The sequence below is a fragment of the Salvelinus namaycush genome, chromosome 32, assembly GCF_016432855.1.
Source record: "Salvelinus namaycush isolate Seneca chromosome 32, SaNama_1.0, whole genome shotgun sequence".
In the NCBI taxonomy this organism is placed as follows: domain Eukaryota; kingdom Metazoa; phylum Chordata; class Actinopteri; order Salmoniformes; family Salmonidae; genus Salvelinus; species Salvelinus namaycush.
In genome coordinates this window covers 2,584,197-2,602,767 of record NC_052338.1, presented here as the reverse complement: position 1 = coordinate 2,602,767, position 18,571 = coordinate 2,584,197, and the positions used below count along the sequence as shown (strand labels likewise).

Genomic DNA, 18,571 nt, shown 5'->3' with positions numbered 1-18,571 from the left:
CTGTGTGTGTGTGTGTTTGTTTGTCACGTTGTCGTCGCAGACGTGTTCCTGACACAGTTCTCGGCGCTGCAGACGTCCCGGTCGGTGCGCACGCGGAGGCTGGCGGCAGCCGAAGAGAACACGGAGGTCACCCGCACCGCCCGCCTGGCACACATCTTCAAAGAGATCTGTGACATGATCACCAGCTACAAGGGTCAGTGATACAAACACACATGCAATACACACTGACACACACTCGATCACTCACACACTGTACTCCTTCACATAAACTCCCTAGTCTCTAGGCAAACTTTCATTGCCATCTCTGATGTATTCAGAGAGACTGCTGGTCACCTGGTTTTAATTCAAGCAAATGGGCAAGACTGTATAAAGTCAACACTTCTCTGTAATGCAACCCAATCTCAACAGGACTCAGTCCACGTGCTTGTACTGACCACTACAACTGGCTTACCTGTGTGGCTTTTGCCTCGACAAACGTCTACTGATGTACATCTGATTCAAATTGGCAAAGACACATTTTCCCCTGAGTATATTTATGCCCTATAACAGTAAAAGGAAATACTCTGCCGAATATAATAAAACGTCTCTCTCTGTCCGTAGACTCAGCTGGTCAGACCCTTGCTGCTCCGCTGGTCAACCTACCTTCAAGAAAGCGGTAAGCGTTTGCGTGTTTGTTTTCATTATGCCTGCTAGTGCTTTCACCCATGTTTACTGTATGTAAGTGTATTGTGCAACACTTTTGTCTTATCCAGGTCAGAACGCCCTCAATGTTCTTATCGCTTCCTGCAACCATTACGATCATGTTTGGATTTATGACACGAGGCCCAGTTTTGGCTCTCACCCATGACTCATTGTGGTGTGTGTGTGTGTGTTTGACCCCAGGAACACGCAGTATTATGAGAAGGTGTCAGACCCGCTGGACCTGAGCACCATTGAGAAGCAGATCACCACAGGGCACTACAAGACTGTGGAGGCCTTTGACACCGACATGCTCAAAGTGTTCCGCAATGCAGAGGTGGGTCTCCCACAATCCTCCTCCCTATGGGATATACACAGCCACGGATCATTTACACACACAGCACAGAGGTATATTAAATTTACTGTGCAGGATGTAAGTGCCACTGGAATCTTAAGGGTACTCATTGCTAGACAGGGGGGTTGTTTAGCAGCAAAACCGATGTGTGCGCAACCGAGGAGCAAAACAGGCGTTTTTGGTTAAAAATCAAAGGATTGTTGGCACTGTCAATTATATTTCCTCTCCAAATCTTACATTTGCACAATGAGCTCTTGTTGCAGCTCAAATAGGTTGTAAAAGTTGTTGGTTAGCTAGCAAATTTTTGCCAGGTCAAAACACAAGACATGGTATCAATAACAAGATAAGAGCTGAAATGAGCCACCTACAATTCCCCACATGGCAGCTTCTTGTCTTGTTGCTAACTATCTGACTGTCTAGAATCATAACAACACACAGACTTCTGCCCCATCGACGCGTGCATTGTTTTCATGACATTGTCAGCAAACCCGTCAATGAAGCGGAAGTTTGAATTGCACCTTGAAAGTAATTTAGCCCGCCGTCCAAAGGCCCTCAGTGTCTGCAATGAACCCCAGGGAAAATGTATCCTTGTGCAAGGTCTTAGAATTCCCAGTGGGATATTGGAAGCCTGGTCAAACTTATTTAGGTAGCTTTGTTATTATTTTCATGGGAGCTGGTCTTTGACTCCACTTTACAACACACACTATTTCCCAAGTTTTCAACGTTGTTGCCCTGTGCACCTTCCATCCTGGCAGAAATACTACGGGCGGAAGTCGTCGGTTGGGAGGGATGTGTGCCGGCTGAGGAAGGCCTACTACGGAGCTCGCCACGAGGCTGCTGTTCAGATCGACGAGATCGTTGGGGAGACAGCCAGCGAAGCGGACAGCTCGGATTCGCTGGAGCGAGACCACGCCCATCACCACCACGGAGGGGGCTGGCCGGGCACCCACGACAAGGACGATGACATAATCCGCTGCATCTGCGGCATGTACAAAGACGAGGGCCTGATGATCCAGTGTGAGAAGTGCATGGTGAGAGAGGGTCTGGAGAATAGAGTCCCAAATGGTGACCTATTCCCTACATAGTGCACTACTTTTGACCAGAGTCCTATGGCCTAGTTTTGTCTCTTATAGCCCTATTGGTCCTTGTGAAAAGTAATGCACTTTATGGTGAATTTGGGACACAGCCAAACACTGCCGGCTCATTTTTGTGTTGAATGTTGGCCTGGAATCCAAACTGAATACGGATACAACTGAATATCAGTAACTCTAGTAGTAAAACCAAGTAATATTCAGTTTGGATTCCAGGCTTGTTGAATGTAGTGGTACCTGCCTGATGATTCCGAGTGAATGGTGAGTGTTTGTTCTTGTCTGTGGAAGCAATGTTTTAAAGCAGGAGTTGGTTATGTGAGAGACTGCTAAGCATGGCACTCTAATATAAATTGTTAGTGTTCGTTTTGGCTGTGATCCTGGTGAGAGTCAGTGTAAACGGTGATGTCTGTTTGTCACAGGTGTGGCAGCACTTTGACTGCATGCGGCTTGAGGCGGAGGTGGAACACTACCTGTGTGATCAGTGCGACCCCCGACCTGTGGACAGGGTGAGTGTTGTCATCTTTAACCCAAACTCGACCGCACCCCGTGGTCTAAACCAACCTGTTCAGTGGGTTTCTAATCAGACCATGGGTGGCTCTCTATGCTCATAGTACTGTGCTCCACACTCATGCTCCGAGTGCATGCTCAGAGGATGTTCTCCTGAGCATGTTCTTGTGAGGACGCGAGTGTGAATAAAATATTACATTTGAGAAGCAATCGCACTCCCCCTACTGTTATGGCATGCTGCACCTACCCATTCACTGAACATGATAATCTAGCTAGCCATCTAGTTTAACAGTCATAAACAAATTCAAACGAATGTTATGCAAAGTAGATGACTAGCTGTCAATTTTCCATGGGTAGCTAGCTACCAATTCTTTGTGGCTAACTAGCTTGCCAGTTCGCCTTATTGACTTACTATGGGCTTGTGATCTACGCACACTCCAGTGGGTAGGTATTATAGGCAGGTAAACATGCAAAAATGAATACAGTATGTATTAACATATCAAGCTAAAATATTGTAGCAGGCAACTTATGAAATGTGAATGGGCAACATTTCATTCCAAATCCTGAGTTTTTCTCTTGCCTGAGCTCAAATAATGGCCGCTATTGATTTCAAGACATTTTAGCATTTTTTGTGGTTGTCATATTTCTCTGCATACCTTCTGTTGAAGCTTGCGTCGATGCATGCTTCAAAATATGTACAAACGGAGAATGAAACCCACCGAATAGCTTAGTAGAACAATGACATTGTTTACCTGCAAGGCAGTAGTAAAAGCTTATATTTTGGGCTCTGATGGGAACGGCAGTCGAACTAAGCTCTTAAGGCATTTCTAAGTTATATTCTTGAAGAATCAATGGAGATATAATCAGTAATTTACAAGTCCAAAAATGTACAGTATGTACCATTCGCAGATTGCTGCTTGTAAATGTATCAGGGAATAGAGTGCCATTTGGGACAAAAACATTTTTGTTCCAGGCATGAACATTGTTCGATTAAAAACTAAAGGTGGTGATGTCTACGGCTGCTATGGTGATTGTATTACTGCCAAGCTCTGATCCTGCTGATGGTCATTAGTAGCCTACCAAACTTGATGATTAGTACTCCGCACTCTATTGTATCTGTATTTATTATGGATCCCCATTATCTGCAAATATATTCAAAATAATCAAAACAGACCTTATTTATATACGTATTCAGAACCTTTGCTATGAGACTCGATATTGAGCTCATAGCAAAGGGTGGATCCTGTTTCCATTGATCATCATGGAGATGTTTCTACAACTTAATTTGGAGTCCACCTGTTGTAAATTCAATTGATTGGACATGATTTGGAAAGACACACAACTGTATGTAAGGTCCCACAGTTGTCAGAGCAAAAACCAAGCCATGAGGTTGAAGGAATTGTCCGTAGATGCTCCAAGACTCTTCCTAGAGCTGGTCGCCCGGCCATACTGAGTAATCGGGGGAGAAGGTCCTTGGTCAGGGAGGTGACCAAGAACCCGATGGTCACTCTGACAGAGATCCAGAGTTCCTCTATGGAGAGGGGAGAACTCCAGAATGACAACCATCTCTGCAGCACTCCACCAAATCAGGCCTTTATGGTAGAGTGGCCAGACGGAAGCCACTCCTCAGTAAAAGGCACATGACAGCCTGCTTGGAGTTTGCCAAAAGGCACATAAAGGACTGTCAGACCATGAGAAAAAAAGATTATCTGGTCTGATGGAACCAAGATTAAACTTTTTGGCCTGAATGCAAAGGGTCATGTCAGGAGGGAACCTGGCACCATCCCTACAGTGAAGCATGGTGGTGGCAGCATCAATGATGTGGGGATGTTTTTCAGCAGGCAGGGACTGGGAGACTAGTCAGGATCGAGGGAAAGATGAACGTAGAAATGTACAGCGAGATCCTTGATGAAAACCTGCTCCAGAGCGCTCAGGATCTTAGACTAGGGCGAAGGTTCACCTTCCAACAGGACAACGACCCAAAGCACACAGCCAAGACAACACAGGAGTGACTATCCAAATACAGGTGCCAAGCTTTTAGCGTCATACCCAAGAATACTCGCGTCTTGTAATCGCTGCCAAAGGTGATTTGACAAAGTGCAGAGTAAAGGGTCTGAATACTTATGTAAATCTGATGTATAAGTTTTTTCTTTTTAATAGATTTTCAAAGATTCTTATGGGGTATTGTGTGTAGATTGAGGGGGGGAAAACTATTTAATCAATTCTAGAATAAGGCTGTAATGTGGAAAAAGTCAAGGGGTCTGAATGCACTGTATAAAATTAAAACATTACTATACATTCACAACAGGTACATTCACAACTAAATATCTACAACACAAAATCCATGTGTACGTGTGTATGTATTGTGTGTATGCATGTGTCTGTGCCTATGTTTGTGTTGGTGCTATTGTCCCTCATCACTCTGGCATCAATGCAAATGTAATCGAATATCAAATCAAACACTTAATGAAAGCCCATGAGGTCATGCTCATATTAAGCACATTGGTTTTCTTTACAACAGGAGTATAGTCTACCTGGCTGGCATGAAAATAAACCATGGGAAAAGCGCCCTCTGTTCACTATCTAAGTACATAGATTATGTATTTTTGACAGGTGCATGGTAATGGTCCATTCTAAATCAAAAGAAATTTCACACATATATTATTTAGTAAATGTAAAGACAATTTTTAATCAAGAATAGTCTGATGGGTGGCAGGATTAGCCCATCACTGGTGAATGATGTCCAATGTGTGCAGAAAGGCAAGAAACGGCACGTCTTTTTTTGCGACTTTTTCAAATCATAGTCGTGGACACCTCATGTAGCCTAGCCCATAGGCCTATATGTTTTGATAAGGTGGCCAAATAACAAATGAAAACTAAGCACATTAATCTGATATACAACTCTTCTAGAGCCTAACAGGCGGTGCATGAGTTTCAAGATAAAAATGCACCTTTTTAATAATAAAGCATTAAATGCATAATCACAATTGCGGTCATTTTTGAGAAGTGTTTTCCCGCGAATTGATTGCATTTTGGAACATTCACGCTTATAGCCTACTGCCATGTGTGCGTTTTTGCACTTATAATGTAAAGAAATAGCCTAATAGTTTATCAACATTAAGTTAAATGTTCTGATCTGTTCCATCAGCCTAATGGCTTTAAAAAAAAAAAAGAAATGTTATGCGAGTGGTTATATTACGTCGGGGATATTTATTTCTCGCACAGAAGGACAAGTTGCCCATTAGAATAGGTCAACTTTTGTACTATGGGGGACAGTAGATTGACATGCGTAGGCCTAACGAACAGCAAAAGCATCTTGTTGGCTGACGAAAGTAGGCTAAATGTGGACAGTTCTTACCTCTTCAATATGGCCTTAGAATTTGATAAGAGTGACACATGCAGTTGCATCCCAGACGTGTCTTCACTTGTAGCCTACTTCGGCACTGAGATGCCTGTGAGAAGGACCCGATCACGTGAGGGGCATTGGCTAATAAGAATTGAGATCTGAGAGAGACGTGAGTGAGACGTGCTCCGGAGCACGGCAACCGGGAGAAGGGAATTATAACTATTATATTCAGCCCAAGGGCACAACAGCCACTTTGGTCGCAAAAGTCTAGGCTTTTTTTAGGGGGCATTATGGCCACACGAGGGATGTCCCTGGGAAATTCGAGGCCTGGTGAGAATATTATCAAGTGCTTGTCAAATTGTGAATGAGATACGGATGAAGTGTGTGTAGCCTGCACAAGAAACAAATCAGAGCTCATGTCTTTCATGGAACGTTTTTCAAATCAGACGCATCATGCAGCTTAAGAATGTATTAAAAATCAAAACATATAGGCCAACGTTTATCGCAAGTTTGTTAGCCACATGTGTGCACTCCCTTGGAAATCATTTGAAGAAAATATCCTTTCTATTTTATTCAGTTATGTTTAATTGTATTTTCATACTATAAAATAATTGCTATGGAATTCTAAGCAAATCTTGCCTGAAATTATTTGGTGTAGCCCACAGCCATATGGCATAGCCATATCAGCGCCTAACATAAGGACAACTCAAGAGTATGCTATTCTGTTCTTCTGAAATAGAAATTTCGTTCATATCATGTTTCTTTAGACCTGTCTAAAATAATGGATTTAATGTGAAGGTGTAGGCTATATTAAATGGATTTAGACTTTATGTAATGTTCCAAAGGTCTGCATCCGTATGTGTGGAAGCCAAGAGATGCGAAATGTGTTTGTTACAGTTTTCCAAAACTCTAAACACAAAAATGCAAACACTGCATTCAAAACTGTTTCCTATTTCCAAAATGTTTTTTCGTTTTTTTTTGCATCAAAATGACACAGATCATATGAATAGATCTGTCTACCAACCAATAACACGAAACACTACTATGAATATCCTATCAGTAGGTTTATGCCTTTTGCATTTTCAGTGTTACACTTTAGCCGGTTGTAAAATATTATTACAGTAATGTATACCTACTCAAATATACATAAACACACCACATGCAATACAGTAACAAAAACATTGTCATTCATTTCCAAAATGCAGTATTTTTGAACACTTGTTTTGTATGTAAAACGTTCCATACCCAACAGGAGAGAACCAGGAAAAACATTCAGTAAAATAAAGGGTTTTCTGTACCCCCCCCAAAAAATGTAAGTGGCTCATTCTTTCAAAACTCTGAAGATAAAAACATGCAAAATGTAAGAAGAAAGGCTGCATCCTGCCTCCTATTTTGGTCTGGCCACAGCACCTCATCTTCATCACAAGCGATGTTCTCCCTGGCTAAACAGCAGGGAAAGAATTTTCTGGAGTGACGGATCCAGACGCCGAAAGCCCCCACATCAACTTCACCACATGCATCCTTCATTGCCTGGAGAAGAGGCATGCGTGCAAAGGTTGGCGGTCATACACCTTCCATCACCATGCTGAAAAAAACCTCTATAATTGTGAATATGGTGGGAGGTATAGAACAATAAATTGTGGGTGGGCGGTGAACCAGTTGCAGACCAGAGCAGACCGGTGGAAACGCACGTTGTCCCAGATGACAACATACCTAGGCTGCTCTGGTCCACCCCTCTGCTCAGCTGGAATGAGGATGCCATGTAGTGTATCCAGGAATGTGATGAGAAAGGCGGTGTTGTAGGGACCAAGGTTGGCATGGTGCCTTGCTGGCTAATGGCTGTGCACATTGTGATATTCCTTCCATGCTGTCCAGGGACATTGACAATGGCACTACCCTCACCACCTGGGGGCGGCCCGTCAGGAATTCCAGGATCCAGTTGCAGAGGGAGGTGTTTAGTCCAAGGATCCTTAGCTTAGTGATGAGCATTGAGGGCACTATGATGTTGAACGCTGAGCTGTAGTCAATGAATAGCATTCTCACGTAGGTGTTCCTTTTGTCCAGGTGGGAAAGGGCAGTGTGGAGTGCAATAGAGATGGCATCATCTGTGGATCTGTTTGAGTGGTATGCAAATTGGAGTGGGTCTAGGGTTTCCAGGATAATTGTGTTAATGTGAGCCATTACCAGCCTTTCAAAGCACTTCATGGTTACAGACGTGAGTGCTACGGGTCGGTGGTCATTTAGGCAGGTTACCTTAGTGTTCTTGGGCACAGTGGTGGTGGTGGTCTGCGTGAAACATGTTGGTATTACAGACTCGGACAGGGAGGTTAAAAATGTCAGTGAAGACACCTGCCGGTTGGTCAGCACATGCCCAGAGCGCAAGTCCTGGTAATCTGTCTTGTGAATGTTGACATGTTTCAAGTTCTTACTCACATCGGCTACGGCGAGCATGATCACACAGTCGTCCGGAACAGCTGACGCTGTCATCCATGCCTCAGTGTTGCTTGCCTCGAAGCGAGCATAGAAGTGACTTAGCTCGTCTGGTAGGCTCGTGTCACTGGGCAGCTCGCGGCTGTGCTTCCCTTTGTAGTCTGTAATAGTTTGCAGGCCCTGCCACCACGTAAGACGTGTTTGATGGTTCATCAGGGGACAAAGCGGGATATCTTATAAGCTTCCGGGTTAGAGTTCCGCACCTTGAAAGCGGCAGCTTAACCCTTTAGCTCAGTGTGAATGTTGCCTGTAATCCATGGATTCTGGTTGGGGTATGTACAGTTGAAGTTGGACGTTTACATACACCTTAGCCAAATACATTTAAACTCAGTTTTTCGCAATTCTTGACATTTAATCCCAGTAAAAATTCACTGTTTTAGGTCAGTTAGGATCACCACTTTATTTTAAGAATGTGAAATGTCAGAATAATAGTAGAGAGAGTGATTTATTTCAGCTTTTATTTCTTTCATCACAATCCCAGTGGGTCAGAAGTTTACATACACTCAATTAGTATTTGGTAACATTGCCTTTACATTGTTTAACTTGGGTCAAATGGTTCGGAAAGCCTTCCACAAGCTTCCCACAATAAGTTTGGCGAATTTTGGCCCCTTCCTCCTGACAGAGCTGGTGTAGCTGAGTCAGGTTTGTAGGCCTCCTTGCTCGCACACGCTTTTTCAGTTCTGCACACACATTTTCTATAGGATTGAGGTCAGGGCTTTGTGATGGCCACTCCAATACCTTGACTTTGTTGTCCTTAAGCTATTTTGCCACAACTTTGGAAGTATGCTTGGGGTTATTGTCCATTTGGAAGACCCATTTGCGACCAAGCTTTAACTTCCTGACTGATGTCTTGAGATGTTGCTTCAATATATCCACCTAATTTTCCTCCTCATGATGCCATCTATTTTGTGAAGTGCACCAGTCCCTTCTGCAGCAAAGCACCCTCACAACATGATGCTGCCACCCCCGTGCTTCACGGTTGGGATGGTGTTCTTCGGCTTGCAAGCATCCCCATTTTCCTCCAAACAGTTATATTTTTGTTTCATCAGACCAGAGGACATTTCTCCAAAAAGTATGATCTTTGTCCCCATGTGCAGTTGCAAACCGTAGTCTGGCTTTTTTTATGGTGGTTTTGGAGCAGTGGCTTCTTCCTTGCTGAGCGGCCTTTCAGGTTACGTCGATATAGGATTCGTTTTACTGTGGATATAGGTACTTTTGTACCTGTTTCCTCCAGCATCTTCACAGGGTCCTTTGCTGTCGTTTTGGGATTGATTTGCACTCTTCGCACACCAAAGTACGTTCATCTCTAGGAGACAGAACGCTTCTCCTTCCTGAGTGGTATGACGGCTGCGTGGTCCCATGGTGTTTATACTTGTGTACTATTGTTTGTACAGATGAACGTGTTACCTTCGGGCGTTTGGAAATTGCTCCCAAGGATGAACCAGACTTGTGGGGGTCTAAAAAAAAAATCCCTGAGGTCTTGGCTGATTTCTTTAGATTTTCCCATGATGTCAAGCAAAGTTTGAAGGTAGGCCTTGAAATACATCCACAGGTACACCTCCAATTGACTCAAATGACGTCAATTAGCCTATCAGAAGCTTCTAAAGCCATGACATAATTTTCTGGACTTTTCTAAGCTGTTTAAAGGCACAGTCAACTTAGTGTATGTAAACTTCGGACCCACTGGAATTGTGATACAATGAGTTATAAGTGAAATAATTAGTCTGCAAACAATTGTTGGAAAAATTACTTGTCATGCACAAAGTAGATGTCCTAACCCACTTGCCAAAACTATAGTTTTAACAAGAAATTTGTGGAGTGGTTGAAAAACAGGTTTTAATGACTCCAACCTAAGTGTATGTAAACTTCCGACTTCAACTGTACATACTGTCACTGTGGGGTAGACGTCCTCAATGCACTTTTTGGTAAAGCTAGTGACTGATCTGGTGTACTCCAATGCCATCGGAAGAATTCCAGGACATATTCCAGTCTGTGCTAGCAAACCAGTCCTGTAGTTTAGCATCTGATTCAAATAACCACTTTTTAATTGGTCTAGTGCTTCCTGCTTTAATTTTTGCTTGTAAGCCGGAATCACGAGTATAGAATTGTGGTCAGATTTGCCAAATGGAGGGTGAGGGAGACCTTTGTATGCATTTCTGTGTGTGGAGTACAGGTGATCTCGGGAAAAATATCCCCCTCTGGTTGCGCATTTAACATGCTGATAGAAATGAGGTGAAACTGTTTTAAGTTTCCCTGCATTAAAGTCCCCGGCCACTTGGAGCGCCGCCTCTGGGTGAGCGGTTTCCTGTTTGCTTATTTCCTTATACAGCTGACTGAGTGTGGTCTTAGTGCCAGCATCCGTCTGTGGTGGTAAAAAAACAGCCACAAAGTATAGACGGAAACTCTCTTGGCAAATAGTGTGGTCTACAGCTTATCATGAGAGACTCTACTTCAGGCGCGCATAATCTAGATACTTCCTTACAAATATGCACAGACCACCCCCCCTCATCTTACTGTGCTGTTCTATATAGCCAGTGCAGCGTATATCCCACAAGCTGAATATCCATGTCGTCATTCAGCCGCAATTCGGTGTAACATAAGAATTTTACAGTTTTTGATGTCCCGTTGGTAGGATATTCGTGATTGTACCTCTAATTTATTGTCCAATGATTGTACGTTGTCAAGTACTACTGACGGCAAAGACCGATTTCCCCACTTGCCGTCGGCGGATCTTTACGAGGCACCCCGCTCTGTGTCCTTTCTCTTGCCAATAATGGGGATTTTGGCTTTGTCGGGTGTCTGAAGTACATCCTGTGCATCCTGCTTGTTGGAGAAACAGATGTGTGTGATCGCTGTCCTGATATCCAGAAGCTCTTTTTTGCCGTAAGATACGATGGCAGAAACATTATGTACAAAATAAGTTACAAATACCGCGGGAAAAAACCACAGCACAATTGGTTAGGCGCCCGTAAAACAGCTGCCATTTCTTCCGGCGCCATTTTATGTGACAGATCTAGAGCAGTCAATATGGTGAGGCACAATACACTGGATTACAGTACTGTAATGTGTCTATACAGTGCTGATATGATGATAGTAAATTAACAGTATAGTACTTACTTACACATATTCATAGCGCTGTTCTTTAACCCTCTGAGTTACGCTCAAATGGCACCCTGTAGACCTGTTTCATCCGGATTCGGTTGCGCTGTAATACACGGTCCAATGTAGACAAGCCCACCTTGTGAATGTTATTGAATATTGTTTGTCTGCAATTATGTAGTTCTGGATTTCTCGTAGTCTATTGTTTGCCACCACAATGTTCACAATAGCGGTCTCCTGTTCTGGTGTGAACAGCCGGTGTCTTCCACCATGGCCTGGCCGTCTCTCAGTTCTGCAGAAGATCCAGAAATATATGATTGGTTACAGTAAGCTAAAATAATACATTTTCTTTAAATATAAATTGACATTGGCCAACAATCACTGAGTAACATAGGCCTACTGATATGTCAGACTGCAGTATACTACAGTATACATACATAAAGAGCATAGTGTAGATGGTAGGCAACTTACCAGTTGTCATTTCTGAATGTACGGATGATGGATGCAACCGTGTAGTGGCTCAGGTTGGCCTGAACTCTCTGCCCAGCCTCCCTCATACTCAATCCATGGTTGAGCACATGGTCAACCAATGTGTCCCTGATTTCATCTGAGATGACTGTCCTTCCTCGTCGTCCTCTTCCTCTCACTCCTTCACCTCTAGCTCTTGCTTCACCATTGACTTCCAAAACAGGAGAGCTCATCTGTGGCCTTTTATAGTGCTAAAGCTCTGATTTCTAAGTGAACAATTCAGCAACTAGTGTTTACACCTATGAGAAGTGGGTGTTGCCAATTGGTGTGTAGAGCTTGGCATTGTGATTGGCGTTGCTTTCCAAAGGGACAAAAAATATTTACATTTTGAATGTTGTGCCTAATGTAGAGAACTGTGTGTAGTGTTTTGCAAAAAGTGTGATATAATTGAAAACTGAGTGTAAAGCAGGAATTGTGCTTGCAGAATTGCAGACTTGGTTTAGGAATTTGGTACATGAGTTTCAGGTTTCGGTGATTGCGTTTCAAGTTCCAATTTTAGAGCGTAAACAATTGGGAAAAACTGTAATTAACGGTCAATTACAGTGAGACTGTCAAGCAAATAACTGCCAATCTCCGGCTGACACGACTTCATGACTGCCACAGCCATGGTTATGTCAAAGGAGTGCTTTGTCTGTTTCATCTTCCTGTTTCATCTGATATCCTGTCTCATTGGTGCTCCAGGAGGTGCCAATGCTGCCCCAGCCCAGCTACGCCCAGTCTGGCTCTATCTACCACATCTGTTTACTGCGAGACGAATTGCTGCTGCACCAAGGTATGGAGGGGGACTATAACCATGGTTGTGTGTGAAATGGCACCCTATTCCCTATATAGTGCACTACTTTTGACTAGGGCCCTGCTCAGAAGTATAGGGCTCTGGTCAAAAGTAGGCCACTATATAGGGAATAGAATGACATTTCAGACGCAACCCCATGTACTGTACAAGGCCACGTCAATGTTTTAGTATGTTTGTGTGCCAGTTGCACAGGTTGCCACATTGAATAAGGTCTGTAGCACCTTAGGGTGTGTTAAATATGCTTTATAAATAAAAAATCATGACAATTATGTAACCTGTCTGTCCAGGTGATTGTGTGTACCTGATGAGGGACAGCAGACGCACCCCAGAGGGCCAGCCAGTCAGGCAGTCCTACCGCCTCCTGTCCCATGTCAACAGGGACAAGCTGGACATCTTCCGCATTGAGAAACTCTGGAAGAGTGAAAAGTAAGGAATGGGGCAAAGGGAACACCACTTCGAGCCAGCACTGAGCAACATCAGCGATTTCATTGCTGTATTTTTGTCTCTGACTCTCTCGTCTCATTGTGTGTGTGCCCTGTAGGGGTGAGAGGTTTGCCTTTGGCCATCATTACTTCAGGCCCCACGAGACACACCACTCGCCCTCGCGCCGCTTCTACCACAACGAGTTGTTCCGCGTGCCGCTCTACGAGATCATCCCACTGGAGGCCGTGGTTGGGACCTGCTGTGTCCTCGACCTCTACACTTACTGCAAGGGTGAGACACACTCACACACAGTTTGTAAGGGAGATGTATAAACACACACTGAGCTAACACACATAATTATCTAAACTGACCTGTGGTGTTGTTTTCTTTCAGGACGGCCGAAGGGAGTGAAGGAGCAGGACGTGTACATCTGCGACTACCGCCTGGACAAGTCAGCGCACCTCTTCTACAAGATCCACCGCAACCGCTTCCCCGTGTGCACTAAGCCCTACGCCTTCAACCACTTCCCCAAGAGGCTGGCCCCCAAGAGAGACTTCTCGGTAAGAGGGTCCAAGAGGAGGGCCTGGGGGTTGTATTGAAGTGTTTTTCTGGAGTTTTAGTGAGGCTAGTTTGAGGTAGAATTGAATTTAGTGTAATCAGATTAGTGTATCAGAGTTGATTTATCAAAGATGATGGATCGGGCACTAGTGATGACTGATGTGCCTACCATTATTTTACTGTGTACTGTTTTTGCAAACTGTTAGTTATCCTAAGAGAGAAGATGGGGGTTCAGCTTGATAGTTAATTCTGCTCCAATTCGTATCGCTTATTCATAAAACTAATTGTTAATAATCCCAAAATCTAAGTTGTGCATGAACAACTTGTAAGTCAACTGAAAGTCTGTTCCTTCCCAACCTCGCCTTAGCCACACTACGTTCCCGACAACTACAAGAGGAACGGGGGGCGTTCGGCCTGGAAGAGCGAGCGGCCCAAAGGAGCCTGTGAGGACGATGCTTCCCCGTGTGACCAGGTTGACAACTTCTGTCCGGAGAGTGAAAACGGAAGAGGGGTGGAGGGGGACATGGATGCTGCCCAAGAAGAAACCACACTCCCTGCGGCTGCCCAACCCCCGCAACCAGTTGGGCCAGGGGAGGGAGAAGAAGAGGAAGGGGGGCAGGAGGTAGAGGAGCATAGGGAGCTGGAGGAAGGTGCAGCAGAGATAGGAGTTGACATGCTGGAACTCCTCCCCTCCATGTCTTCCTCACCCCTCCATCACTCTGGACTTGGCAGGAGGGAGGCGCAAAGGGATCGGCTAAACAAGATTCTGCTGGATCTGCTACACAGATCACCCAATAAGAATGGTGAGCAGGCAATGAGGAAACGGGTATAGAGACACTGGGTGGTTTGATGAAGAGGGATACTTGATGAAGGGGAAATATCTGACAGTTAACTTAGTGTCATTGGTGTTTAGTAACTTCTCTCTCTTCTTTCAACAGCCATAGATGTCACTTATCTTCTAGAGGAGGGGTCAGGGCGGCGATTACGTAGAAGAACGCTTGGATTCGGAGACTTTGTGGGTAGAAAATGATGTTGCCACTTACCTGGCAAGCACAATCCCCTTTCATTCACTTGGGAGTGTGAAATGGAAAACATGGTAAGGGAAGATGACATTTGCAAAGAGAAAGTGACCACAAAGGGCAAGGGTTGGTACCCTTCCCGGGCGTGTCCCCTCTTCCCCAACCTGTCATCAAGTGATTAGACAACCCAACGGTTTGAAGCAGTGCACTCGGCAGTCGTGGCCATTGGTAGCGGTTTTGTTGGGGACGCAAGGACTTCTCAGGAGGGTGGACCCAGACTTATTGAAGTACGATGCAAATGCTTTTTTTTTTTACGTAGGAAAAAGTACCCCATGCACTTAAAAAAGTGCATTGAACAAATATTAATCAAAGACAGCCCTGGTTACTCAGGGCGAAGAGATTATTATATAGGCTTCACATTATCCATACACATGGCTCATCAGTGCAACCTTGAGTAGAATTATTTTTAGTGAGCAAAAGAAAGGAACATGTGGTACTGGACATGGCTGTGGCATAGTCATAGACTCAAATATACTTCTTTTTTTTTTTTTTACGACATCAAATGGGAATGAGGAGGCTGGAGACCTGCGCCCCCAGTGGGACTAAGTGGTAATGAAACTAAACCTAAATGTACCAGGATAAGAGGCATAGGAGTGACATAGGAGGCTATGCAGTGGACTGTATGAGCAACTTGTAAACACACACTGCTGCTGATGAACTAGGAGAAGCTGCAGGAACGAGGTTGGTCAACTGCACTTTGGTACCATGGATATTGTTGGCTCTCTAATGTATCAACGAGACACACTAACACTCACATGTTATTGGGTGATGCAGTCTGAAAAGTTAATAATAAGTATTTCTTTTTCTTTCATACTGTAATAATTCATTAGGAACAGAGAAGGAAGGACGGGATTGTGTTTGTAAAGAATAGCTGGTGGTCTTTGGAGAGATAGAATGTGCGCTTTTGGTCAGTCAAGTGTCTTGTTCAGTTTGTGAGGCAGTCCGCTTCACCCCTCTTTCTGAAGTACCTGATTCACCAGCTTAATGAAGTCAGGCGGCGGGAACACTGACTCTTACTGTAACGCCTTAGAACGCCGTGGTCCCTGACTGCCTTGCGTGAGTGTATGCACATTTGTGTGTCTAATCTGCCAGAATTCTTGAAGAAAAAAAATTATGAAAAAATTAAGGGCTTGATGGCAATTAACATTTTATGGGAAATTATGGAAACCATAGGTAACGTAAAATGTATTGTGACGGTCATATTTTCTTATATTCTGTGAAAAGGGGTATCTGTTGGGAAGGGATTCTAGCTGTAAATGTTTTCTTCAAATGTGTTTCTGGTTGCCATGGAGAATATTTTAAATCATTTGTGAGATTTGATGAGATTTATTTTTTCCAAATGCTTCTGTTTAAAATGAGACTTAGAGCGAGATGTCCCATCAAGATGGACTGGCATAGAGATGGAGAGAGTAAGAAAACAGACGGAAAGAGGACAGAAAGTTGTACAGTGCCAAGTTATGTATATACAGACTGGGATAATGTGAGAAGTGTCTCCAAAAGCAATATCTTGATAATGGATTTCGTGTATTGTACAGGACTCAGCCCCATATGTATTATAATTATTATTTCTGCCATTTGTATTACTATAATCAAGACACTTAAGCTTGGGAGAGAAGGTGTTTTTGTCCAGTAAAACGTACAACTGTCCTAATTGAATGACATGAACTTAAACAGAGTTTTTGTTGCCTAAAAGTTATACTGAACAAAAATATAAATGCAACATGCAACAATTTCAAAGATGTTACTGAGTTACAGTTCATAAGGAAATAGGTCAATTGAAATGAATTCATTAGGCCCCAATCTATTGATTTCACTGATATGCAACTGTTGGTAAAAGATACCGTGAAAATGCTGAGGCCCATTTTTTTAAAGGCATCTTTGTGCATTCAAATTACCATAGATAAAATGCAATTGTGTTCGTTGACATCAGCAAACCGCTCACCCACACGACGCCATACACGTGGTCTGCGGTTGTAAGGCCCGGCTGGATATACTGCTAAATTCTCAAAAATAATGGAGGCGGCTTATGGTAGAGAAATTAACATTAAATTCTCTGACAACAGTTCTGGTCGACATTCCTGCAGTCACTATGCCAATTGCACGCTCAACTTCACACATCTGTGGCATTGTGTTGTGACAACTGCACATTTTAGTGGCCTTTCATTGTCCCCAGCACAAGGTGCACCTGTGTAATGATCATGCTGTTTAATAAGCTACTTGATATTCCACACTTGTCAGGTGGATGAATTATCTTGGTCAAGGAGAAATGCTCACTAACAGGGATGTGAACAAATTTGTGCATAATGAGAGAAATAAGCAATTTATGCATATGGAAAATCTCTGGGATCTTTTAGTTCTGCTCATGAAATATGGGACCAACCCTTTACATGTTGCGTTTATATTTTTGTTCAGTGTGAGAAGAATGTCAAACGAACTTCATTGGGACGTAACAGTGACTCTGAAATTACATCTGTCGCTGTAATATTACTTTTGAGGAGAAAATGTGCTCCTTGTTTTTGCTGCAAAGTGTTGAACACTAAAAAAACAAACCAACTTAATGTTGATATTTTTAAAGATGTCAGCTCCAATATGTTACCCCCCCTGAGAAATTGTTCAATTTGATGCTTGTATTTGTGTGTTTTGTGTGATTTGTTTAGTTATTTTTAGACAATCACAAAATAAGATACAAGCATTGTAAATGGACATACTGGCAGACATTTTGTGATGTGTACAGTTTGTCAACTTCTTCCACTCGTTAAAAGTTTGTAATTATGATTCTAAAGTTATGAAAATGCCGTTGGTTTTTACTTTTTGTTTTATATTCAATTTGTTTTTGTTTTTTAATAAAAAGCACTACATTATTGTGAATAAATGTTTATTTTGCCTTGCCTTTTTGATCATGTTAAATTGTGCTCTGGATTTCCTTAATATAATTGAGTTATATTCAGCCGTCTAAGCAGGGATGTAGAAAAGCAGCTCCCAGGTTTAGATAGGTGGCTGCCGGTGCATAAGAGCTCATTTAATTATGGAGTTCAGCAGGTACACACACAAACCATAAAAAGGAAAATCAGAGGTCCGGATGCAAAAATATACTCAATTAAAATCCATACTCAAGACTAGAAAAAGTCCCTGTACAGTTAGTTACTCACTTGCACATAAGCACCTTGACATGGATCTCCACGCTGTCCTATTCAGGGCCAGGTCCCAGTCTGTGGTTTTGAGTCCCAGGTTGTGTAGGTCGTCCTCCAATTGGTTCGATCATCTGGCTCTCGGTCTTCCTCTTGGGTGTGGCCAGTTGGAGGATGGCTCTTTATCTGACTAGGTGACTGAACAGTCAGAGTACTAAGAGGACAGAGGAGCCTCTTAAAGAAGAAGTTACAGGTCTGTGAGAGCCAGAAATCTTGCTTGTTTGTTTGGTGACCAAATACTTATTTTCCACCATAATTTGCAAATAAATTCATTAAATATCCTATGTGATTTTCTGGATTTTTTTTCTCATTTTGTCTGTCATAGTTGAAGTGTACCTATGATGAAAATTACAGGCCTCTCTCATCTTTTTAAGTGGGAGAACTTGCACAATTGGTGGCTGACCAAATACTTTTTTGCCCCACTGTACTTAGTCAG

At 43.2% G+C, this 18,571-nt stretch overlaps 1 protein-coding gene across 1 annotated transcript in view; it reads left to right on the top strand.

The window, feature by feature from the left end:
• Window positions 1-17,064, top strand: part of ash1l (ash1 (absent, small, or homeotic)-like (Drosophila)) — a 51,306-nt gene extending 34,242 nt beyond the window's left edge. Inside the window, exons 16-26 of the mRNA XM_038971631.1 lie at window positions 41-193; window positions 601-655; window positions 883-1,015; window positions 1,789-2,064; window positions 2,544-2,630; window positions 12,776-12,866; window positions 13,175-13,313; window positions 13,429-13,601; window positions 13,704-13,870; window positions 14,236-14,671; window positions 14,807-17,064. Coding sequence (XP_038827559.1) covers window positions 41-193; window positions 601-655; window positions 883-1,015; window positions 1,789-2,064; window positions 2,544-2,630; window positions 12,776-12,866; window positions 13,175-13,313; window positions 13,429-13,601; window positions 13,704-13,870; window positions 14,236-14,671; window positions 14,807-14,898 — 1,802 coding nt within the window. The 3' untranslated portion in view covers window positions 14,899-17,064. The remainder of the gene's footprint in view (window positions 1-40; window positions 194-600; window positions 656-882; window positions 1,016-1,788; window positions 2,065-2,543; window positions 2,631-12,775; window positions 12,867-13,174; window positions 13,314-13,428; window positions 13,602-13,703; window positions 13,871-14,235; window positions 14,672-14,806) is intronic.
• The last annotated feature ends 1,507 nt before the right edge of the window (window positions 17,065-18,571 follow it).